Source organism: Paramormyrops kingsleyae, chromosome 8 (genome assembly GCF_048594095.1).
Source record: "Paramormyrops kingsleyae isolate MSU_618 chromosome 8, PKINGS_0.4, whole genome shotgun sequence".
In the NCBI taxonomy this organism is placed as follows: Eukaryota; Metazoa; Chordata; class Actinopteri; order Osteoglossiformes; family Mormyridae; genus Paramormyrops; species Paramormyrops kingsleyae.
Genome location: NC_132804.1, coordinates 7603405 through 7629697, shown reverse-complemented (window position 1 = coordinate 7629697; position 26293 = coordinate 7603405). Strand labels below are relative to the sequence as shown.

Sequence of the window (26293 nt, the reverse complement as noted above, 5' to 3'; positions counted from 1 at the left end):
AACGGCAGGTGGCGCTGCAACTTGGAAAATACGAATCCTCCACGCGTGACACAACCGCCAGGAAAAACTTCTCGTATATTCCTGTTAGTTTGTTTGGCAAATACAAGTGATCTTGAAGTGATGTATAAAATTTGATATTTATTTCATATAATATTCATTCACAAATACAGCGTATTTTTTATTTATAACATTTAAAACACAAGAAAATCTAAACATTTTTTTTAATATGTCAAATATAAAATAATTAGGCCTAACTATGATCAATCGTATGGTGTTTCACAACAAGTTCAAAATATGATTGCATTCTTAGTTACAAAATGATGTGTATTGCAGTTAAAATGTAACCAGGGTGTGACTGTACTTTGGCCATTCCTGAATAAACACAACCAGTAATGTAACTTAACCGGAAGGCATATTTTACTTTGCAGCTCACCAGAGCGATGAGTGGGAATTCAAAAAGCTGTAACAACATTTTGAAAAATAACACAGAATAAAGTAATAAATAATAGTAAAGAATTCATAACATACACATGCATCCCACTGCCCTGCCCAGGATGCTAACTCCTTAGGACAAGAATCAGAAACATAATATAGAGGTTAGCTTAAACCTACAGTACAGACTAAGATATAGTCAGTTTATACTGAGGTCACGATTCTGGATTCTCAGCTTTCAACAGAACTGTATAGTTCTTGGAAGTGCAAATGAGACTGTTCCCCTAACCGCCATATCACTCCTGCTACAGTCCTGAGTCTGAGATCTGGATCTTCACTGTGCACACCAGAAACGTAGTGCCCTTTAAACAGGATTACGACTGAGGATCTCTGCTTTTAGTGAGGTCTAAACCATAGCAGAATTTGGCTCAGGATTGTACACACCGTCCTCATCAGCACCCGATGCACAGGAGTGACCGGCAACACGAAACCACCATTAATGCTTATAAAATAATTTTTAAAAAGCCCGGATAACAGGCTGTTATCTGCAAGTGAAAATAATAATTCAACATTAAGGGAAATAGTTCACAGCAGTATTTTCTTTGATCAATAAACCTGGGAATATAAGAAGGCGTCATTCCTGATTTTTATCAATGACAGTCTCTTTCTAGTGCTTAATTGCAACTATGAAAAACATACTGAAACAGGGTTATCGCTGTCAATGACACTCTAGGCAGACACTCTAGATCTAGCACGCAGGGTGAGCTCACCCATAAAACCACACTATGGTGTGATGTCACAGTAAAAAGTCACATCGTCATGGTGACGGGGCCTACACAAAGCTACAATCTGTGGCTGGCTCTGCTTCAGCAAGGTCAAAGCAGTGGTCACTGTGGCTCTGGAGAAGTGCTCTGGCTGCGGTCTCCATGTCATCCTGCTCGAAGCCCAAGGCCTCTGCCATCTCCTGCTTCACCACTGACACAAACTGGGAATCCTGAGCCAGAATGCTTAGACCACCACCGTCCAGTACCTGTAGGGCACGACACAAATCCAAGAGAAACTGAAGTCCAAGTCCCTGAGATGATGATGATGATGATGATTATTATTATTATTATTATTATTATTAGCCTAGGAAATACAATGTGGCTTATAATTTGCCTAATTATAAATTTTAATGATAATTACACAGTAATGTTAATAACCGCAGCTCCCCTGCTCAGAGTTACTGGAGCAACCTTTTGTAATTTTGTGTTGTTAACTGCTGTTCTACTGATATCTATAGAACTTGATCACCATCCAAAGCTCCCAAATTAACTCCCACTAGTTTCCTTTGTGAACTGTGAATACAGAAGGCTCTACAGAGCTTGTTAGCACTTACCTTCTGGATAAGCTGGTCTATGGCAAACACTGATTGCAGCCCCATGGCATGCTGGGAGTTTGAGTATGCCAACCTGACTGATTGCTGCCCCGTGGCATGCTGGGAGTTTGAGTGTGCCCACCTGTGCTGAATGCAATGGCGTGGGATCTGAGAAACAGGAGGAAACAGTGGAAACATAAATATTATTATGACGTTGTGGGGACATTTTTCCAGTCCCCACAAGGAGAAATTGTATTTTCTAAAAATCTGCGAATGCAATCAAAAAATTAAAAATGCCAAAAGTCTTGTATTTTGTTTAGTTACTTATGGTTAAGTTAGGGCTGGGTTGGGGTTAAGGTTGTCATAGTTAGGGTTATGTGTAGGTGTTACCTCAGAGCTCACAGCCTTTGCGCTGATGCCCTGATGGTTTCCTGCTCTGCTGCGTTCCTGTTCAGGCTCAGACCCTGGGAGACCCACTGCAGAGAACATACATGCACTGTACACCTGACATCTGTGTGAACAGCACACATCACTGTGCCTTTTGGATCAGTCAGTTTTTTCCCTAAATTATTATTAGAACATTCTAGACAATATATTTTGATAATTATTCAATTTTCATTTCTAAGGGCACACATGCAAACAATTGCAATAAATAAAGTTTTTAACTGACTTGAAACTTGTAGTTTATTTTCTTTTAAAAGGCTGTGGGTGTCCTTGATTGGCTGGAACTGTGGCCCCGCCTCCCATTCACAGGGAAACCTAACCCAGGAGATGCATCACTAATTACACCATTTTCCTAGTTCATAATAATAATACATTCTATTTATAGGCGCTTTTCAAGTCACTCAAGGATGCCTTACAAAGACAGTGAAATCAAGCAACACACAATGGCAAACAATCAAGAATATATCACGGTAATAAGAAGACAAGATATAAGACAAGAAGACAAAAGAAGACAAAACATAGTAGCAATCAATTATTAAATCAAGGATAAATTGTAAATCAAAATTGTGAAACAAACTTAAAAAAACAGCTAAAATATAATTCTTTATGACTGCATGTGTCATTATGATTGCAAGTTACAAAGAAAGACATAGTCATATTGAATACTCAATATAACACACAGTGATGCACAGAATATGAGCACAAAGCTGATCCACCAGACTCACACTGTACTGTTGTTCATAGTGTTGTTGTTGTTGTTGTTGTTGTTGTTGGTGGTGGTGGTGGTGATGGTGGTGGTGGTGGTGTTAGCCTTCTTGGGCATCCTGGGAAAGAACTGGGGGCTGTGCAGGAATACGGTGTCAGGTGACAGATCCCCCTCTTCTAGCCGGTGGTCAGATACTTGCAGGGGCCGATGGCTGGTGACCTGTGTGGGCAGGGGGGTGTTCCTCTCCAGGGTGAAAGGGTCCACATGGTTCCCAAACAGGCCCCCTGATCGCTGAGAAGGGGCAACACAGCCTGTTAAAAACCAAATGAGTATTTTCAATAAGAAAAGTTCATACCGTGCATTTCCACGCACCCTGAAGATTGCATCCTCCATAGATTCATCCAGTCCCTGGTCAGTGTCCTCCCCAGCCATCAGGTCCCCCGAGATTGCACGCTGCAGTTCTGGTAGAGCCTCCTCCTCCATACTGCGAAGACCTGCCTGTCCAGGGAGAGGCGTGGGGGGGGTCACACACAAAAGACAATGAGAAAATGGGTGCCAAAGACAAATAGACTGAGGGGTACAGCAAAGGTTGCCAGCATGGATGGTGAGAGGGAGGAAAATGATTTAGAGGAACACTCGTGAAGTATGTGAGGAGCATGTGGTGAGAGGATCTTATTTCAAGGGGGAAGGGCACCTGAATCTCCATGGCGTTCTTCTTCTTGGTGGGCCGATACCCGTAATACTCTTCTCGTCTCTTTATGTACTTGCGGAATTGGTCTTGGATCAGGAACGTGGCATAGAACTTTCCCACGGTCACTTCGTCGTCTGCCAGGGCGGCACAAACGAAAGATGGAAGGTGGATGTCCTGTCCAATGAAGAATGATTTAAGCAGCTCAACACCATGTTGATAAACATCTCACCTCCAACTGAAGGGATAACCTGGTCCAGCAGCTTCATGCTGGTGCGCTTCCAGATCTTCTTGATGATGGCTCGCAACTCCTCGTTGGCCTGCTGAAAGTTACCTGTCCCAGACAGGATGGGAAGAGAAAAAGCTGCTGTTTCAAGGAGGCCGTATGTTTAGCTGTATATGCCAGTGTACTAAAGCCGTCATCTTAATGGTAATGTTTAGCTAGCACTGCATGTGACTTGTGTGACGCACGGCAGTGGTGCACCCACCCTCGGTTTTGATCTTGAGGGCCGTTCTCACCAGGGAAAACAGGGTGGCGTTGAAGGTGACAGTGCCGTCGCTGTTCATCGGCATGTTCATGGAGACCAGGCGCTAAAGCCCCAGACATAAAGCCCGTGTCATTTCCCAACACCTCACGTGTTTCTGCTGGGTCCCAGCACCTACTGAATCTAGAATCTAGAACTACTCAGCTGTTAATAACATGTCGATACTTATGGATGCTTTGTGAAATATGGTGCTTAATGTTCAGCCGGACGTGGCACGGTAGGTTTGCCGCGGTAAGCTGGACTCACCTTGCACGCGACACGGTGAGGGCAGAACTTTCCGAAGCCCAGTGGGGGTTGGATCCTGCGCAGCAGAGTCACCACATCCAGATGCTTGATTCGCCCCCTGCAGGACAGGGAGGCAAACTGAAACCTCTTCAGAATACTGCTATTTATATTCCAAGCCTCAGAAAAACTTAAAAATAAACTAAAAATAAAGCACAGACTGTTAGTTGAGGCATGGCATCATCTGTAATCCAAGAAAAGTTTTCAAAATGGTGGGGTTGTGCTATTAATGCATTTATAGAGAGTTAAGTGAAAATATAGTTCCAAGGCATCCGAGGTGCCTGTTGAGAGAAGCAAACATATACGCACGTGGCTTCAGGGTCATACTCTGCCCAGATTTTCTTAAACTCATCCAGGTGGTGAGGACCAAGGATTGACCAATCGCGTGTCAGATAGTCGAAGTTGTCCATGATGACTGCCACGAATAGGTTGATGATCTGAGCGGTGAAAAAAACAGAAAGGGACAATGTGAGACATATAGTCTGAGGAAAAAGTCATGTGAGCAAGGAAAGCCTGTGTCCAGTATCTGTGCCTGTTTAGTCACAGGCATTTCCCTACCGGCAGAGAGATGTGCTGTGGTTTGCGGTGGCACAGTGTAATGTGATGTGAGTGTGTGGCCGCTCACCAGGAAGGCACAGAGCATGTAGAAGCTCATGAAGTAGACCACGGCAAAGCTGGCCCCGCACGTGTATTCCTCCCCGGGCTGGTAATCTGATTTGGGGTCACACAGCTTGCCGTACATACATGCCAGCATGATCTCCTGCCACGCTTCACCTGTGGCACACCTAGAGCCGTAAACACAATCGAGCCCATTCAGCTTAGGAAAGACACTGCAGCCGTTCCTGGAAGATTGTGGGCAGAAAGGCCAGCGTGACGCTCACCTAAACAGCAACAGCACTGCCTGCGGGAACGTCTGGAAGTTGTTGTTGCGGTTGATTTGTGTGCCGTCCACCAGAGCAATCTTACCAAAAACCTGCAGGACAGGGAGTGACTCAGACGCTATCTTCCATGCCATCTGGCCTCATGAAGAATAGGGGAAAAGGGAGAGAGCAGAAGAGAGAAGAGGAGACCCCCCTACCTGCATCCCAATGACGGCGTAGATGAAAAACAGCATCACAATGAGCAGAGCTACATAGGGAAGGGCCTGCAGAACAGAACCAAAGGTCTGAAGGTCAGAAACTGCCTAGTGAGGCTCAGCAGGACTGCTGGAAGGGGGTTAAAAAGGTCCAGGCTAAATAAACCAGCTAATATAGACTGAAAGATAGAATCTAACAGCACTGATAGAGTAAGCAAACAGGCCGCGGGAGTGACTGCCCATGAACACAGCACCTGTCCCGCCTAGCTGGAGAGGAAGTGACATCAGCACTGACCTGGAAGGACTTGATGAAGGTCCACAGCAGGTTGCGGATGCCCTCTGACCGGTTCAGCAGCTTCACCAGGCGCATCACACGAAACAGCCGGAAGAAGGTGATGGAGACCCGGGCATTTTCCGAGTCCTTCATGGAAGCAAAGCATGGGCCTCACAGCGAGAGACCAGCGAGCAAACAAACAGCCATGCTCTCATCCACAGCTACACTGGCCATTGTGGTAAATTGTACACCAGTAAGTACCAGTACAGCACATTCATCTAAATCACACCCATATACATAAACAGACAACATATAACCATAAATACTCACTGCAATAGCTTGCATTGGGTTCACCTCCTAGAAAAATTAAAAGATGCATTAGGTTCAACCTATTGCTACCCCTGAACAAACTCACCTAAGATATTGATGTGATTTGTATATTTCATTTATTCTTGAAACAGACTTCCTTTCTCTGAAATTTGCTATTCATTTAAACACTATGCTCTACAACAAAATAGTCTATTCCTTGGCGAAGGCCTTGGTTTGTTCTGTGTAGGACATAGCCTTCGACATAATGGAGGTGAAGATGTGCAGCATTTTTTGTACTCAACAGTTAGACATACGTGAGAACACTGGCTGTTCTGTACAATTTAAGAGCTACAGGGTGGACTAAGAGGTTTTTCTGAATTATCTGTCCCGGTTTTCAGTAATTTTTTTTCCCTAATAATAACATTCTAAGTGGTCTCAGGTTATTGGTGCTGAGTTTGTGCTAAAAAAAAGCAAATGTAACACTTTGGGATAAATGTTTTTTAGATAGGTGAAATATTTTAAAATGTCAAGGCATGTCAGACTACCCCGAAAGTGGCTGAGAGGCCTCAGACCCCAGAGGATTAATGTTCAGAGGAATGCTTTTCACAAGGAATATTATACCAAAATGGACAGCTTCACATAATACTAGGAAGGATTGCAGCAAAGGTAAGACCTGGAAGGAGGTCCACTGGACATGGGTCTGAGTTGGGCCGGTGCAGCACTGCTTACCGCGCAACCATGGAGACAGTAGAGTCCGCCGCTGGATGCAAGGGCAGTCTACTTGAGGAGATGGGCAGAGAGAGACAGCATAAGCCACACAGAAAGAGAAGGAGAAACAAACAGGAAATGGCAGGGTGAGTCTGAGTGGGAGAGATCTGGACAGGAACTTGACTATGAACCAGAAAGACAGAGCCTAACAGGAGAGAGAAACTGGGACTGGGACTGGGAACTTGGTGCTGAGCCTGGGCTCTGTGCTATAAATCATTAGACAAACTTAGTCCTGGTTATTATTTGATAAGGGATAAGCACTGGGATACATTAGAGTGGATTCTGCCTAAATCATGCAAAAGTAACCAATGGGAAAAAAAGAATGATAGGTAGGCAGCAGGAGGAAACACCCACATCAATCTCACTGAGAATGACGTCCACAACGCTGCCAATGACAATCAGGAAGTCAAACACGTTCCAGGGATCTCCGAAGTATCCCTGCGGAGAAGGATCGTAATGGGTATCCGGGCATAAATGATGGGTTCAGGGTGCAGGTTTCAGAAGAACCCCTCATTCACCTTAGCCTTGAAGGCCAGCAACTTGAGGATCATCTCCGCAGTGAAGAGTACGGTGAAGATCACATTAAGCATGTCTGACAGGTGGGTGATGTGGTCAGACTGGTCACAGTGCTGGTGGGAAAGGTGAAGGATATGGAGGATCAACATGGACCCAGCTCAAGAGACCTAAACAGAAACAGTGTCGACTTCATTGTACGCCCAGGTTTACCTGCATGCCCAAACAGAGGGTGTTCAGCATGATGAGCAGGAACATGAGGTACTCAAAGTAACAGGAAGTCACGATGTACCACACCCAGTACTGGTAGGTGTCCTGGGGGATGTAGCAGCGTAGGGGGCAGGCTTTGAGAGCATACTGGACACATTGGCGCTGCCAAACAAGGGAACAAGCAACAAGGGGAAAGATTTAAGCGGCAATTTGGCCTGCCACACTTAGAACTTGGGATCCAAGCTATATTAAAAAATAGCAAGTACACCTATAAAATGTGGACCCCAGGGATATGAGAAGACAGAAGACTGAATACCTGGATAACTGGCCCATCAAATCACAGTGGAAGAATTATATGGGGTAACAAAGACAGATGAGTAGGTTCCTGGTCTAACTGAGGAAAAGGTAAAATGGTACTGTACCTGATTCTTGTCCAATTCGCAGTTCTTGTACTCCTGCTCACCCTGCTCCTGGAAGGTGACGATGACAAAGCCCACGAAGATATTCATCATGAAGAAGGCGATGAGGATGAGGTAGACAATGAAAAAGATGGATATCTCCACACGGTTGTTGTAGATGGGGCCCATGTTTTCAGCTTGGGAGTCGATGGCCTTGTAGAGCAGTCTGCAGTATGGATGGACATCTGATGCGATTGCCCAGGCACACCTTACAAAGCTCTACAGCACACTGTCCAAAAATAACCAGCCTTCAATTTGACACTTTATGTTGTTCCTTTATCATAAAACTTTTTGAGCTTATTTATGTCTTATTTATATGTAATTGAATCTAATTAGCGATTACACTTTGATCAAACACTATGGTTCTTCAGGAGATCAGCATTCATAGCACTGTGTGATCAACAGTCTCAAAATAAGGATCGGTACTCAAAGAGGAAGAAGAGGGGTTAGGTGGCCCTAAATCTCCCTGAGGTGGGGCCAGCGTTCACACGCATGGGGCCAACACTCACTTAGGCCATCCCTCAAACGTAGACACGGTGAAGAGCGCCAACATGCCATTCAGCACGCTGTCGAAGTTCAGGTCGCTGTTCATCCACTCTCGCTGCCGCACCTCCATCTCGTGGAGGGCATGTTCCTGGTACTTGATGTAAGTTCCCCTAGGAAACACGTGGGTCGAGAGTACGAGTGCCTTTATGACTTACAAGGACCATCCACTTTTTAATTCTTTTAAAGCCACAAATGACAAATGAAATCGGCATTTAATCAAACTTGTGACAAACTTTGGCAGGCAAAGGGTTGAAATGTGGTAAAAAAATATTATACACTTAGAGGTAAGAGAAAAATCTTGCTAACAAAACATGAAGTTCAAATTACTTGCACTCTGCTTCTGTCATTTTGGAGGGGTCTGTGCACCTGTGAAATGTACCCTGGGAGGGGAGGGAAACGTCGATTAGTCTCTTTATGACATCATGATTTCATTGCTTATGTCATAGTTACAACTGAAAATCATGTACGAAGAAACCATCCATATGACATCATTTATATAATTGGATGTTTTGCTGCAGTAATTGGTTAAAAGTCTTGCTTAAACCCTAAATACAACATCCTCTCACTGACACATGACACCTTGTAGCGTATGTAGTTCATTGATGCTTTTCTTAATGCAACGTGGTGCGTCTCCTCAAACGTGCCAAGGTATAGAATACACTTTAGAAAGCCGTGGCACTTTACTGTTGCTTCCAGTGAGTGACAAAGTACCAAGTTTGTGAGTTTGTTCATCAGGTTCTCTGACCTTGAAGAGCTGGACACCGATGCAGGCAAACATAAAGTCCAGCAGCATGGTCACCAGGACAATGTTGCCGATGGTCTTGATGGCCACAAACACACACTGGACCACGTGCTGCAAAATGGAAGCGAAAAGGCACAAACAGAGACTTCAGCAAGGATGCTAGGAACTCAGCATGGGCAGAAAGACAACGAGAGTTATGGATATGACTGAGATGATGGTGGACATGAAGAAGGTGCCGATGAGGACATGGTGAGGGTGCATAGGATGGTAAACATGGGAAAGGTATTGTTGATGGTGGGGATGAACATAGAGATGATGGCAGTAGAGAATCTGGCCTTGGTGGAAGAGGTAAATGATAACATGCGTGTCGTCACCTTGAGGCCCTTGGCTCGATTGATGGCTCTCAGGGGCCTCAGCACCCTCAGCACCCTCAGGATCTTTACTACTGAGATGGCGCTGGACCTGCACACAAAGACAGAAAGTCCCCCAGAATGAAAGTCAGGAAGACCACTCAGGCAGGTTCCAGCGAGCGATGCTACCGGTCACTCACTCCATTCCCATGGAGAGCAGGGACACACCCACAACGATCAGGTCCAGGATGTTGAAGGAGTTCCGGCAAAAGGATCCCTTGTGAAGGATTGCACCGTACGTGGTCATCTGTGGGAAGGGGGGGGGGGGGGTAAATCAGAGCCGTTGCATGTGTGGTGGGTTGTGAAAGAATCCAGGACGTATGGGGAGGCACCTTGAGCACAATCTCAGCGGTGAACACCGAGGTAAAGACGATGTCAGCATAGGCCAGGACCTACGCAGAAGAGAAGGATTACTGTCACATTCAATTTATATCTGTCTGTCTGTACATCCAGCAAGGACATGGCACCAACATTTAATGCTTTATTCATGTGGTGTTCATCAGCTTCATGGAAACATTGAAATATAAACTAGAGAAATACTCTGTTAATTTACGAAAAATATATACAAATACACTGTATATTGGTAATAAACTGTTTAACTTCTCTCTCCCGATAGGAGCAATTTGCCAGTATTTTTGTGTCCGTATATTAGTCCTAAATGGGAATAATTTGCCGAGTGATTCGTGTTGCCTGGTTTCTGAAGGATTCGGGGTCAATGGGGTCTTCGGCCGCCAAAGAGATGCTGCTGAGGAGGATGAAGAGAAGGATGATATTGGTGAAGGTGGTGGCGTTGATGATCCGGTGGCACAGTTTGCGGAACCTGTAATGAGGCACGACCAACACCTGTGTCAGCTTTTGCCTTAAACATTAGTCAGAGCCTGATCTTCGGCAGCTCCTTCCCAATTTAATCGAAACAAAAAAGCCAGCAAATGCCTTAGCACAGGTATAACTGCTGTGTCTGATGTATGTGTCCCTCTGTGTTACACAATACCATTAATAATCAACGCTTGGCTGCAGTAGCTCCTGCGGTGGATTTGACTGTCCATGTCCAAAATATGTACAATGAAAGAGAACAAAGGTCAGAATCTGGCCCCAGTCTAACCAGTAAGCAAACAAGGAAAGTTTAACTGTTCCTACGACGAAAGAAATAGCATCCGTACATATATATTGAATGAAGAACCTCATTGCAGATAAACCCTCCAAGAATGACCAAACAGGGCTCTGCAGGCTACCAAAAACGATTCTAATGTATTAGCACTAATGAACACCAAAGAATGATGTGTGGAAGGACTTGGCTAAATGCCATTCTGTGGGAGCAAAAACCCATTTAGTCTGAGCAAGAGCTGAAATGTTCTGCTCAGGAACCCATTTAGTCTGACAAAGAACCTGGCCAGGAACCCACTTGTTCTGAGGGCCGAAGATAAAGAAGGAGCTGGCCTCGGGCATGGGTACAGCCTTCTCTTTCAGCTGCAGATCCGCCATGGGCCGGGGTCTGGGGCTCACTGGGATCTCTGGATCTTCCTCCTCATCATCCCCTAATAAACAGGAGTAGGGGGTTACATCTGCTGTGCTGGCAGGAGCGTCGTGTTAGTTGTGTTAGGCACCATTTCAAAACGACACAGGTGACATGACAATACACATACGCAGGTATTAGTGTTCTGGATAATTTATGTAACTATTATACATTCGAACATGCCCAGCAAATGGTAACTGTTACCAGAAGTGTTACATTTAGCTAGATGACTAGCTAGTTAACGTCAGCCTTTGACAGACCAACTATTATAATAATATAATTGTTGTTTAAGATAATTGTTTGTTTGACATGGACATGGAAAAGGCTGTGTTATGTTGGTGTTTGTGGCTAGCCAGCAAACACTGAAGGATGGTGTCATTTGTACAGGCAAAACTACAAAGTTGGTCTGTCATCAATTGTTTGTTTGACATGGACATGGAAAAGGCTGTGTTATGTTGGTGTTTGTGGCTAGCCAGCAAACACTGAAGGATGGTGTCATTTGTACAGGCAAAACTACAAAGTTGGTCTGTCATCTACCTTTCCGGCTAACGTTAGCTAACTGACATTAACATAAGTTCGTAACGCAGCTTCACAGCACATCTCTGTATTAGCACATTGATTACATAGTTAGCCAAGCAGATGTGTGCATGATATATTTTGACAGTTTTAGGCTAATGCAGCATATATCTGTCGGACAACAATACAAAAACAATTCAGATGCCTTCTTATACTTGTAGTAGTACAGTTACTTGGCTAGAAATTGTAAACAGCTAAAGATACCTATCCTTGTTTACTGCTGCTGAGTAATAAACGTTACGATGTGACAACTCGTTGATGATGCTTTGAGCTATCGGTAGAAGACGGGAGTGATGAGGGATGGGGAGGGGATTAAGAGATGTGATCTGACGGAGGAAGATTACCCTGACTGCAAGTTTACTGCAAACTTAATGCCGTTTTATTCACAGTCAATGTAGGCATGTCATTGGTTGACTGAATAATTGGTTCATATGTTACATTTTTACAGAATATTGGGTAGGCATGTGAATACCTAAAATGATTGACACAATGCCACTGTGTGCTGTCTTCTACTGTCAAAATTGTACGTGGAATGTTTCACCCAGGTAGAGAGAGAGCAGTTACTTTACCGGGAAAATCTGCTGGTGGGAATGGGTCCTTGATTTCGTTGACGTTTGACTCAAACTCATCCACTTTTAGCTGAATAAAATAAAAATATGCAGTGAAGATCAGAGGTCAAAATCCAAACAGCCTGGAGAATAGTCACCGAAGTTCTGTTAAAGAAAGCAAATGGCTGGTTCATAGTGCTTGGGAAGCCTGACCTTGGCTGTGGTGGGGATACCGTCTATCTTAGCTCTCTGCTCTGCCAGCTTCTTAGCCATCAAGATTTTCTCTTCCTCTGCCTTGTCAGGGTTGCTGGCGCTGAATGAAGATAGAATGAGAGAAGAACTCTGGTTCCTGAACCTCTGTGCTACTTGTACCTGAACGTCCAAACCGAGACCCCCCACCTCAGCAACTTCTTGCGCATCTTCTCCTCCGTTTTCTCTTTCTGCGCCAATGTCAGACTCTCTGCCTCAGCCAGGTTGTCCACAGCAATGGCCAGGAACACATTCAGCAATATGTCTAGGCATCAACAATCAAGGAAGGACTCAAGAAGATTTGAAACTAATCACTAATAGTTTACTCTGCATAGCGGATGTTTCTTTGGGGCGTATCATTCTGTTCCTGGCTCCACCCACTATTACGTTTCATACCTCTCCATTTCGGTTGGCTGTTTTCTTCTTCCTTACTTTCATCACTTCTGTCATAAGGCCTGTCCAGGCAAGAACGGCAGGCCATTGCTTTGGAATTTGCTTTGTACTTGTTGTGCTGCTGATATTCATTGTGCTTGACCGCTGTTGCTGTTTGACCATTGATTTTGATTAGCCTTTCTTGGATTTGGTTACTTTGGATTTCTGTTTTGTAAATAGCCTGTAAATGTCTGTAAATATTGTGTTCACTGTGAGTAGGTGCGACACCATTTTGGATTGATTACATTTTCTCACTGTTTTGAAGCGGGTTAGGGAGATGGGTAACAGGTAAATGGTTAGGTACAGGAGTATCTTTATTCTAGTTATAGAGGTGTTTTGTCTGTTATTTTGCTGTGGTTGGCTCCTAAAGTGATTCCCTCTGCTAATACATTCACAGGCACAAACAACATAGTGGTCTCACTCCAGCTTTTTGTTGCGCCTGACCCCTAGGCTGGGGTGTAACAGTGGACCCATGGATAAAAGATACAGTTGCCGCAGATGAAGAGGATGATGAAGTAGATGCTGACCAGTATTCCAGGGAAGACTGGTCCTCCATAAGACATGATGCCATTGTACATCACAGTGTCCCAGTCCTCGCCTGTGAGGATCTTAGCCCAAGAAAAAAAGATACAAGCAATTTTTGATAGATTGGTGTCTATGTTCTTTATGGTTTGGCTTCATTTGTAAGGGGAAGGAGCGCAAAACAAGCATAGTGAAGCTTGAAAAATTCCATTGACATGAACTGGTTGCCTGTGTGGGCCTGAAAGCAGGTTTTAGGTTTTGAAGAAGACTGGCCCACCTGGAAAACACTGATGAGAGCTTGGGGGAAGCTGTCAAAGGTACTACGCTGCACCTCCTGGTCGGGGAAGTTAAACTTGCCCCCAAACACCTGCATGCCCAGCAGGGAGAAGATGACAATGAAGAGGAAAAGCAGCAAGAGCAGGCAGGCGATGGAGCGCACAGAGTTCAGTAGGGAGGCCACAAGGTTGCTGAGGCCTGTCCAGTACCTGAAGAGGAAGGGTGGGTGAACTGTTAGTCATGAGTGATTTTGAGCAACTTTTAGTTGAGCATGGGGGCCTCTAGGTTTCTGAGGCTTGATATTTGAGGACCAGAGGAGTCCAATAAACTGTAGCTGTAACTTGTATTTCAATAATTTAACAGGAACTATCTAGACAATGAATAATGCTCTTCTATCCATGATGATTAACTCCCATGATATCTATTTCCTGCGATGGTCCCAATCCAACAGCCTCCATTTCCCATAATGCCCATGGCACGGCTTATCACATGACATCCCCCATTTTACGCACAGTGCCCACTTACTTTGTGACCTTGAGTAACCGTAGGAGGCGGATGCAGCGCAGCACGGAGATGCCAAGCACTGACACCACATCCATCCGCACCAGCACCAGCTCCAGGATGCCCACAGTAACCACAAAGCAATCAAAGCGATTGAACAGAGATATGAAGTACGAGGGCAGCCCCAGGGCATACATCTTCAGGCACATCTCCAGTGCAAACAGCAACAGCAGCACCTTGTTGGCGTTGTCTACAGCCAGAGACAGTAAGTAGGAGAAAGCTTTTGAGCTTCAGGAATGGGGTTGTGTTCTAGCAACCTACTTACCTGGCTTCACCACTATATATTAGTCTGGAGGTTTGAAAATTAAACCTTGTATCTGGGTTGTGTCAAAGGCGGTGTCTGAATTCAGGGGCTGTATCCTTCAAAGGACGCGGTCCAAGACCTTTGTAGACTGCATTCTTTGAAGGTCGAATGAAAAGTCAAATGGGACAGTCTGGCCGTCACCACCTGCTCCTACCCTTACCCATGAGTCACAAAGTGCCGCTTCTATCATCTAGCAGAGACACACCCACTTTACCTCTGTGCAATGAATCCTGGGATATTTTGGCCGGAGATGGACCCATTGGATAGATCCTTCATGACTCAGCAAAAGGAGGATGTATTTATAAACCGTATTTGAAGGACCCTTCGAGATGGGACAGCCGTTGATGCAGTCAGTCTTCGAATGCAGCTTTGGAAGGATGCAGCCCTTGAATTCGGACACATGCAGCAAAAGTGTCAAAGTGTGAAGGCCATATTGTATTGGAGCATACGTACTGTTCTCTTAATCAACTGAAGCTTAAAGGATTCGATTAAAAGTATCTGAACAATCTAGATGATAGCAGCTGAAGCCCAGACTTCTGATGTTTTAGTGGCTCCTTTTTCTAGTTTTTGAATTTTAGTTCCATACATGTAAACCTTCTCAGTTTTGAACAAGCGAGGTAGAGATACGTTGCCCAGTGCATGATGCATTTTCCTCAACGTGACAAAGGCCTAAAAACAAAAACATCTTTGTAAAGAAGTAGCCTTGTGCCCTTGGTGGGATGGACCTTGCAGGCTGGTGAGCCCCTCGGGCTGTTGGTGGTGCTCGGTGGCAATGGCCAGAGTGTTGAGGAACACCAGCAGGATCACCACCCAGTAAAACAGCCGAGACTTGACCCAGACACGACATTTCCTCCGGAAGAAGCGGTTCCAGCGGCGCCAGTGACGGCTGAGAAGAGAGTAACGGGCGGTCGGGGACGTGCCTTGAACCTCCTTAGAAGTCGATCATATTTAACCTGTAACCTTCATAAGCATTTCAATTACATGGTCTCATAGTGTGTTAGATATACCTAAGAGTTCATGTCGATGATGTTACTGGATTTTCACAGTTATCTCCTGTCAAGAGCCAATCTCTCCCCTGTACTCACAAGTAGAAGCGTAGACGGTTCAGACCCTCTATGTCATACAAGCTCTCAGTATCTGAACCACCTTCATCCAGAGGCAGGAGTCCTGGACAGAGGGATTAGCCTAAGTGAAGCCTGACTTACATTGCCGAATAAGGCTTGGGGTCCAGTCTGAATTGTGGGTTAAACCAAGCAGTGCCAAGAGCTAATCTGATGGACATCAGGTAGATTAAGATGAGAACATCCTGAGTCTAGCCTGAAGGGGAATTAGTGTTTGGTTACCCTTGGGTTTAGTCTTAGTGCCAGAGGTTCAGAAGTTTAATACACCATATGGGCAGATGTGACAGATTAGCAGAATCAAAGGGCAAGTTGTCTTTCTTGGTGAAAGTCCTTGACTCCATCATAACTGATCTAGTTTCATACACATTCTGCTCCTTACTGGTTCTGTCACTGTCATGGAGAATGTTTATCTACCTTGTCCCTCCTGGTCATTATCAATGACTTCTGCCTGGGTGATCCAGTCCATGTAGCCTTTCAGGTCCTCGTCCAGCTGCTGTTTTTCCCGCAGCTTCTGGAACTCCCCCCTAGACTTCGCCTTCTCCCGCTCCTTTGTGAACTCCCTGAGGGAAGATCGGGGGGGGGGGGGGGAACATAATGAGGACAGAGTTATGAGGTTAAATTTGTATACATAATCTAAAGCTGTAAAATCTTGAAATTCCACAGATATTGCAAATGCTAATACTTTTGCATCTTTAAAATCCATTTCCGAAACTGAGAATCTTATTCACATATTCCTGCATGCAAATGATAACCGACAAAGGTGTTCTGACCCGCTGAGTACGCCCAGAACCAGGTTGAGTATAAAGAAGGAGCCCAGCAGGATAAGGGTGACGAAGTAGATCCAGGGCCATTCATTACCTATGGCATCATTTACCTGTAGGACACCAAAGAAAGAGAAAGGGTCAGTTGAATGGGAACCAGGAAAACCACAGACTTTGCCCTTCATTAGAACTGAGTCAGGTGATAAAAGGCATCGGTCACAGGGACAGCTTTCCCAGTGCACTGCGATTGTGCAGCTCCAGCACTGCGAAGTTGGCATGAGTTTGAGTTTACCCAGTAGAGAACCTCAGTCCAGCCCTCCATGGTGATGCATTGGTACACCGTAAGCATGGCAAACCCCAGGTTGTCGAAGTGCGTGATGCCATTGTTAGGCCCTGGCCAGCCTGCCCGGCACTCAGAGCCATTGATGGTGCAGCGCCGCCCGTTGCCAGCCTGGGCACAGGGTGATGCCAGTTCATCCTCCACTGTGGCAATAATGTCTGCCAGCAAACCAGACAGAAGAGGGAAATTAAATGCCGGCTTACATAATTCTTCTGGATCCCAGCTGCTGTCGACTCCTGAGACAGTTATTGAAGACTATAAGCTAATTTGTTTGCCATCCCCCCCATAGGCCTGGCCAATCTAGCACCATTTACTTGTCCCATTAACCCCTGCCAGCCTGCCAACCTGTGCCAGTGTAGTAGCAGGTCTTGTGCATCTTGCACTTGAAGAGCTCCAGACCAACGATGGCGTAGATGGTGACCATAAAGAACACCAGCAGGGCAATGTGCATCAGAGGTAGCATGGACTTGAGGATGGAGTTCATCACCACCTGCAGGCCTGAAGAGGGACAGCAACTTCATTTTTTTCATTGTTCCAGCAGTTCATGAATTGTGCCGCCGCAAAAAGGGAACGACGATCAACTATAAGGTCTGACAACCAGCACCGCTTCTGAAGAGTTAAAACTGACCACCGAAAGATCATGATTTCCAGTCACACACAGGGGGACTTAAAATTAGATAAAGCTGCAGGTACTGCACTGCTTGGCCTCCGACCCTGGGGCCTCCTGTCTTGGGCCCAGTGCTGCCTGGTATTGGCTCCAGGCTCCCCCATGACCCTGCACTGCAGAAGCCATCATAAGACAAATAACTGGATACTTTCTAGTATTTTTAGGATGAAAAATTTTACATGTTTTTATGTAAACACATTATTCGCTGCTGGCTTTGGTGGTATTTAGCAGTCACTGTCAAGCCCAAGTTTTCACTGCAACTCCCTAATTAGATTATTAATTAGAAGACTGACTGACTGAAGAGTCCTAACATCTGGGTTTGAAGAGCTGACCTAAAGTTTATCCCAAAAACCTGCATACACACCGGCCCTTTGAATATAAGATCGGGCATCCCTTGATCAAGCCTAATACTACTTATGTGGCATTTAAAAATAATTAAGCCCAGTTGAAAAGAATTAAAGTCCAATGAAGTCTATCCATCTTCCGGCTGTGTAGGCAGTATAGTAATCCCTGGTCTGGAGTGAAACACACTATGGGCAATTTAGAGATGCCAATTAATCTTGCACTTGTAAGAAAACAACACAACAGGGGGAGTTACATGCTGATTCCACAAACACTGGACTACTGTAGGTCTTCTTCTGGACTAGGTCTTCTTCATGATTAACAATATCACCACACATTATGTAATAATGCAGCATTATGTAATAAATTGACAAAATGTAACAAATTTTTGTCACATAATGAGATGTTATTACATACTGCATTGTCACACACCATGTAACAACAAATTATGTAATAACACCACATTATGTAATAGCACCACATTATGTAATAGCACCACATTATGTAATAACACCACATTATGTAATAACACCACGTTATGTAATAACACCACATTATGTAATAGCACCACATTATGTAATAACACCACATTATGTAATAACACCACAATATGTAATATCTTGATCAAATGTTACAAATTTATAGACTACAATATAATTATATATTGCAACATTTCCCTATTATTATTATTATCATCATCATTCAGTTTGTTACATTCTGTCAAGTTATTACATAATGCTGCATTATTACCCACTTTAACAAGTAGTGGCTCATTAATACTGTCATCCAATCATCATACTGCATTGATTAAGCACCTAAAATGTAAATCATCCAAACTATTTTTGCTAAATTAAGCAAGCATCCCAAGATAGTTCAGGCTAGAGACTGGAGTTTCAGTTTTGCTTTACTGTAACAAAGAACTTGACGGAGGGATGTGGTGGATGGTGAAGTGTGGGAATCCTCCCTCTTACCGGAGTGTGATTTTACAGGAGCTTAAAGCTCCTGCCTCATATGGTGTTGGGTGGGGGGTGGGTGTCTTACTGGGGACGCCTGAGACGAGCCGGAGGGGCCTCAGCACACGGAATGCCCTCAAAGCCTTCATATCAAAGCCTCCGCCCTTCTCTCCTACCGGGGCCTCCACACCACTGATGTGGTTGATGGTGTCCAGGATAATGGTGAAGAGCCTGCAGACAGTGCATCAGCAAGTTAATCAATCAAAAAAGCCATTGAATCAATCAATATACAACGGCAAATGTGAAGGAATTGCTGCATGAAACATTTAAATCAATCGAATGATGCACCAGCGCAACAGCAAACAATCAATACAATCCATCCACAGTGATGGAGAGGGGTGAGGTGTTCAGAGACTGCTTATGGCAACCCTCACACGCTCTCCATAATCAGGTTACATCGCCCCCTGCTGGTGAGCTCACCCCATGAATACTATGACAAAATCCAGTATATTCCAGCAGTTGCGCAGATAAGCGTCAGCATGGAACAGCAGGCCGTAGGCGACGATCTTCAAAAAACACTCCAGGGTGAAGATGACCAGGAAAATGTACTCCAGGCTCTCCTGAACACACAGTAGGGGTTAATGCAGAATAATAAAACCTGCTTTCAACTGTCTCATCATTCTCTTTCCAATCATTTCTAATCCCAGTTTTTGTTCACTTTGGTGAAATAAGTTAACATGAAGTTTGAGGTGTACTCTTTGTGCGGATTTTCTCCGGTAGTCCAAAAACATGAAGACAGGTAAATTGGTGCCCCTAAATTGCCCATAGTAAGTCTGAGTGTGTGCTGTAATAGACTGGGACTCCATCCATAGTGTCCCCTGCCTAGTGCCCTGTGCTTCCAAGAACAGGTTCACCGTAACCCTGCACTGGCTATGTGACTGTGGAAAAACGTACAAAGAAATGCAGCTGTAACATCTGGTTTAATTTCTTCACAATCTACTTCTTATTTTAAAACTTATGGGCATTGTACTGATTAAGGAGCAAAAGCAAGCCAGTCCCAAAAATGACTAAGAACTACAGGAGAGTAAACTAACTAACGAATAACAGGGTTGTCAACTTTGGTCAGCAGGCTGGCGTGAGAGTTTCAATTCGAGACAAGTCTGCACACGCATGTACATACACTTACATGTATGTAACCGTTTTGTTATCATGTAAATATTCTGTACAGTTTGCAAACTACCCCAGTGCTTTAAATGGAGCTAATTTTAGGGTTAAAATGGAATAATATAGATTTGCCGACAGATTTCTTGCGCGAGCGTGAGAGTCTGAAAGTGTGAGTGTCACGCCAGAAGTGTGAGAGCTGGCAGCCCTGGAATAAAATAAAATAGACCGACTGCTACATGCTAATTGCATGATTCATACTGCTACTACATGCTATCTGAGTGTTCAGTGCTGTATTCTAAATGGACAAAAAGGTCAAGTTATGTGAATGCAGTAAACAAGAACACCATTTTCCCTCAGGTCCGGTTGCCCCTGACCCAGTGTAAGCAGCCCCTGACCCTGAACGTGTAACCTGCACCGCTTATGTGCCGCTTCCCAGCCCCATAAAGTATTAGCACACTGGGTTTAATGAGATCAGTGCGGCCACAGTGATGGCTATAAATAAGGGTGAGGCTCATGCCAGCACTGCCAGGCACTGGCACCTGTCGCCAGGGTCAAGGGCCCGAGCAGCAGCTGGGCTGTGTGATCAACCCAATGGCATTCCCCACACATGGGCACGCACGCGTGCACACACACAGACATACACACATGCTCCCGCAGACACACAGGCATCGTCCGCCATCTTGGTGCATTCCTCGTCTGGTCAAGGTTCTCATATATACTGTCCTTCCACAAGTTTACAAACCCTGTCGCAGCTCATAGTATCCTCCCTGGCATGGCTTAGGTGGTCACCTTAGTCAGACGTACTGTATGATGCATGCCCTAAATCGCAGTCTTTGCGATTTGCTAATCGCATTATTCCAAATTGCGATTTCGAGAGAAAAACCAAAATATTTGTACAAAAGAAACAACAGACATACACACACTCGCAGCTGCAGACATACATACACACTCGCAGCTGCAGACATACACACAGACTCGCAGCTGCAGACATACACACAGACTCGCAGGTGCAGACATACACACACTCGCAGCTGCAGACATACACACACTCGCAGCTGCAGACATACACAGACACTCGCAGCTGCAGACATACACAGACTCGCAGCTGCAGACATACACACACTCGCAGCTGCAGACATACACAGACACTCGCAGCTGCAGACATACACACACTCGCAGCTGCAGACATACACACACTCGCAGCTGCAGACATACGCACACTCGCAGCTGCAGACATACACACAGACTCGCAGCTGCAGACATACACACACTCGCAGCTGCAGACATACACAGACACTCGCAGCTGCAGACATACACACACTCGCAGCTGCAGACATACACACACTCGCAGCTGCAGACATACGCACACTCGCAGCTGCAGACATACACACAGACTCGCAGCTGCAGACATACACACAGACTCGCAGCTGCAGACATACACACAGACTCTCCTGGCCTTGTCTTCCTAAACACCCTCAGTGGCACAGAGGTTCACACTGTGTATCCTGTATACCAGATTTCCCATTGCATTGGTACTTGATACTACTTGACTTGATTCTTGTCAAACTATACAAATGCATGCCGTATATTTTCAGGTTTTTTGCAGCTGCAGTTTCTACTTCCAATCAAAAGAGTAGCACAGTTGCATTGAATTAGGGAAATAGTTCAAATATTGGGAAATTAATAACAACTGCTAATTTTAAGAAAATTAATTGAATTGTTGAATTGCTAATGTTTTTATTTTGTTGAAATTGCTCTGGCATACTTATGCTAAATACCTAAAATCATCTGTAAAAGCACAACAAAACTTCTAATTAAAATTATAACTGCATAGACTGTATAGCAATAAAGCATAATGTCTCAAAACTATATTTGTGTCCGACAGAAGCCCTTTAATTCTAAGCCATCCACAGGCAGCAGCGTAGACAGCAAATTACAGTCAGTCTATGATTTAGGTCAAACACCAAGTAGTGTTTGGTTCCCTGTCTCCACACCCCACTAAAAGCTGCTTCCAGGCCCTGGGAATCGCCCTGCCAATTGCAATAGTAAGACAAGAGACTTTGTTCTCTTGATTATGGTGGTACCATCAGAACTTGTTCCATGAGAAAGGCTGCCATAGAAGTTCGTCATGTCCATAAGTAAATCTGAATTAGGTCTTCAAAATCGTCCTGGGGCACAACGTGTGGCACAAAGCCAGGTTGGTTAGGTCAGTGTTTCCCCACCTGGCCCTCAGGGATCATGCTTTTGCTCCTGCCAAGCTCCCTGCCAGACGGTGCACATTTCTGCTCCCTCCTGAAGCAAAAATGTATGCTGACTGGGGGTCTCATCATGAGCTCACCATGTCAGTGCTGGTATTGCAGATTGAGAGGGAAGGCAGACACATCAGGCTGGATTTGCTAGCTAAGGGGAACTCACCAGGTCGGTGCCGATGTTGTAATTTGTAAGAAACTCACCAGATTGCTGTTGGTGTTATTGGTGTCCTCCTCGGGCATGGGCAGGAACACAGCCAGGGCCACACAGTTGGCAAAGATGGTCAGCAGGATGATGATCTCGAAGGGTCTGGATGTGGGAACTCAGGAAAAGCGCTTGAAAACCAAAGCTAAAAAGTACCTATGACTGAATGGCTGTAAGCCTTTTGTGCGTAACCCATATCTGACAGCGTGAACAGCCAGGGAGATATACGGACCTACCAATGTACAAAAAAGCTCATAAAATGTCTATGAAATTGGATATACACATAGTATTCCGCCCGCGACTGGGACGTTGTGCACGGAATTAAAATTAAAGGCTTTACGGTCTTAAGACTGCACTAAAGGGGTAATTATGAAGCCTTTGCTCTGTGCTACTGCTTATGCACTTAAGAATGCATTCTAGGAAGACATAAGAGGGAAAACAGCCATCAGTGTTGGTATCTTTCATCTGCCCTTCCAACAAAACACAGTACAACACAGAACTTCCTTCCGAACAAACAAGGTTCTGCGACCTGCATCCCAGGCAAGGAACCTTCAATTTGAGACGTGGTGGCTGTTCGCAACCAGCGTGTTTTATGTCATTGACATAAAACAGCAGCCAACCTGACCTAATGACTATCTTTAGACCTGATTCAGACGTCAACTGTTGCACTTCAACCTGTAAAAGCTGATGAATTAGTGATATTGATGATTACAGGACAAAATCTCTCGGCTGGCCTGGGAACGCCTCGGTGTCCCCCCCGAGGAGCTGGTGGGGTTAGCTGGGGAGAGGGAGGCCTGGGTGCCTCTACTGAAGCTGCTACCCCCGCGACCCGAACCCCGGACAAGCGGAAGATGATGGATGGATGGATGGATGGATGGATGGAGGACAAAATCGAGTTTTTAATTTAGATCGATATTCCTCATTTTTATCTTTAAAGAAATGCTTTTCCAGTGATGACGTCATTATGTCCTCTAAACATAGTGTCCTTCTGAACATGCCTCTGCAGTAACGAATCAGTCGCACATTTGGATTGTCCAAAAGCGGCCTCCTGGAAGGTCGGCCGCAGTGACATGAGCAGCGGTGCCTGTGAGGATCATGCGGCATTGAGGCCAGTGGCACACATGACCTACGGTAATACAAACTGACTTGTCCCATTACTTTATATTCAGTTTCGCCATGCATACATGGAATCCAGCCCTGCTGCTACTGTCGGAGCGCATTGTCAATGTCTGCCACCGGGTGGCTCTCTTCAGAAATTACTCAGGCTTAGCGGCTCTGTTTTTAGGCTCTGGCATGAATAGACAGCTGTTTGCCCAGAATATCTGAAAGAACCGAAGTTCTGTCGACAGGTACAGTAGTTTATGACTCAATGTGTTGCCCTGGCCAACATGAGAACGAGGCTTACGTGGCATTTTTCACAGCTTTAGACTTAAGCATTTGTCATGTCGCTTAGTGGCGACATGCTGACTTAATTTTTTGAATGTATGATTAATATGCCTTCATAACTATACCACACTGTCACTTAAAGAATGGCCATCTACATTGCGTAAAAGATGAATCATGCATCATTTATAAAGACGTTTCTTCCTCTTATAAATGAAATGACAAGAAACATCTGAAGCGTTATTTTTTAACGTTGGCTTTGTTCACACCAATATCTAAAAACAAAAGATTGCTCTGAATTAAATGCCTGCTTTGAATCTGTGAATTTCAGCCCAGCTAACATGGCTAAACAATACAATTTTAGATCAGTCGAGCATGCAGACTTAAACCAGAGAATCTTTAAAACAGAAATATATAATTAAAGCAACATAACGTCCAGTAGAAGTGCTGACTTTGTTCTCCTGGGAAGAGTAGCTGAACCATCCATGGATTTTGCATCAAAACCATTCAAAATGGCCGCTTTCACAAGTTCCTTCTCTTATGCTTTTATCCTGCGTCCCACTGTGTCTATGCGTGACGTTTTGTTCCATTTATAACTTCCTTGAATCTGTTTTTAAATTGTGAGCATATATTCAAAAACACAGGATAAAATTATAGAAAAATCCCCTGTCCCCACCATGCACTGCATACTGACATTTTCTATGTCTTCCGCTGTCTCCTTTCTTATGGATTGTTTGTTGGTACATAGTAGCCAACCTGTGTCCATGTGCTGAAAACAATGTTGACATGTGTAAATCAGGGGCGGTTCTGGGGGGGGGCAGTGCCCCCGTGACAACATGCATGCCCCCCCCCCCGGTGGGTGGTCTGAAATAAAAGTATTATTATTAATACTATTGTTATTTACATTTCTATATGTGGACTAAAAGTTAACGACACAAAATCCAATAATCAAGCTAATGGAAGGAAAACTGTCTAAACATGAAATCAGAGTGAGTTACATATTTGCAAAACTGTAAAATGTAACTGCAAAGCTTTGCATAAATAACGATTTTCAGAACTGCCTTTTGCTTCTTAATGCTAGCAATCTAGTGTAAGTAATGCTTGGAGGACATTAAGGTCAAATTCATCTGGCCCCCCCTAACAGAACAACTGGCCCCCCAGTTGAGATGGTCTAGAACCACCACTGGTGTGAATATACTGCTGTTCACTTTTGGACACTTGCTCATCATCTGTCAGCGTGTGTTCAGAGGTGGGTAGTTCAGGCCAGAGAGTAAAAGTCCAGACCAAGATTATGTTTCAGTCAACCAGTTCAATACTCTGTGACTGTGACTCTTTATGCTCAGCTGGTTGGTTGAAGCAAAATCTTGGTCTGGACTTTTACTCTTTGGACCTGAATAACCCATCTCTGCTTAAGCTGCACAACACATGTATGTAAGTGATGACAGAAAGCGTCGGCCCCACAAAGCTATGTATGTCTAAAGGATACTTCCACTCCACGATGCTGATGCAGGCCTTGCGGAAGGGGTTCTTCAGCGTGAGGAAGAACAGCGAGCGTGCAGGGCGGGGATTCCCGCCCGTGGCCTGGAGCTTCTTCAGCTTCTCCCGCTGCTTCCTCTTCAGCGTCTCCTCGTCCATGATGTAGGAGACCAGGGCCGCCCCATCGCCACCCTCCATGTCGGACAGTATCTGGGAGCACTATCACGCCCCTGCTGAACTCCTCCACGGTCCTTACCGTCTCTTGTCGGACCACCTCTCCTGATTGCCCGCCTCCCTGGGCCTCCTCTGTCGCCGTCCTTCTCTCGCGGTGTGAGATCTATAGTCGTTCTGCCTGCCGAATGACACCACACCAAACAGATCGAGGTGGTAAGCAGGAGTGGCAGTTGGCTCTGGCTTGGGGTAATTTTAGAGATGGCTTTGGTAGATATAGATGGGGGGGAGGGGGGAAACAATAGCAGGGGCCCTCTAAGGGTGTCCACTTCACACGACCGGTCGCTGACACCGCTGGGCATTGCTCATACAGCGCCATAGGCTGCCCTCATAAATACACTGAGTAAAGTGACCACCTATCCAGATTTAATCTGGACAGTCCGGTTTTCCAGCCCTCTGTCCAGAATGCTGTTGGGTGTCCTCCTTCTAGCCCCCTTGTCCTCCTTTTCCCCTCCCCCTACCCGCCTCCCTGTCAACAAGTAGAACAACTGTCCCCCACCCCCTGTCGCTCAAAAAACGTGAAACACACACATGCTACAGAAGTCAAGAACGCCAATACTTGCAATGATTTTTTATGTTAATTATCGTGATATACTGTTCTCGGCTTCAGTAATATGTGCATGATATAACCCCTCCCCCCCCCCCCCCCCACACTCAAAAA

The 26293-nt window shown here is 45.1% G+C and overlaps 1 protein-coding gene across 2 annotated transcripts; it reads right to left on the bottom strand.

Annotated features, from left to right (window-relative positions):
- Positions 1 to 173: 173 nt before the first annotated feature.
- On the bottom strand, positions 174 to 25794 carry LOC111858929 (dihydropyridine-sensitive L-type skeletal muscle calcium channel subunit alpha-1-like). 2 transcript variants are annotated; one of them, XM_023841145.2, is made up of 45 exons: positions 25412 to 25794; positions 22542 to 22647; positions 19405 to 19544; positions 19013 to 19155; positions 17308 to 17460; positions 16915 to 17120; positions 16632 to 16735; positions 16276 to 16421; positions 15826 to 15907; positions 15466 to 15626; positions 14401 to 14626; positions 13877 to 14084; positions 13565 to 13685; positions 12796 to 12910; positions 12610 to 12709; positions 12418 to 12487; positions 11162 to 11294; positions 10450 to 10579; positions 10092 to 10151; positions 9900 to 10006; positions 9724 to 9811; positions 9353 to 9460; positions 8935 to 8987; positions 8571 to 8717; positions 8026 to 8227; positions 7607 to 7765; positions 7399 to 7509; positions 7235 to 7318; positions 6842 to 6889; positions 6134 to 6160; positions 5825 to 5950; positions 5533 to 5598; positions 5336 to 5427; positions 5080 to 5239; positions 4764 to 4891; positions 4419 to 4515; positions 4116 to 4218; positions 3860 to 3961; positions 3634 to 3764; positions 3312 to 3437; positions 2959 to 3230; positions 2460 to 2548; positions 2180 to 2265; positions 1811 to 1957; positions 174 to 1462 (listed from the first exon to the last, which is right to left on the bottom strand). In XM_023841145.2, the coding sequence occupies exons 1-45, from the start codon at positions 25597 to 25599 to the stop codon at positions 1265 to 1267; spliced, it is 5649 nt and encodes a 1882-aa protein (XP_023696913.2). In that variant the 5' UTR covers positions 25600 to 25794; the 3' UTR covers positions 174 to 1264. The 2 variants fall into 2 exon arrangements, 1 of the variants encoding a protein (XP_023696913.2); XR_002841709.2 differs by lacking the exons at positions 174 to 1462; positions 1811 to 1957; positions 2180 to 2265; positions 2460 to 2548 and having other exon boundaries at positions 3093 to 3230; positions 3312 to 3433.
- Positions 25795 to 26293: the final 499 nt, after the last annotated feature.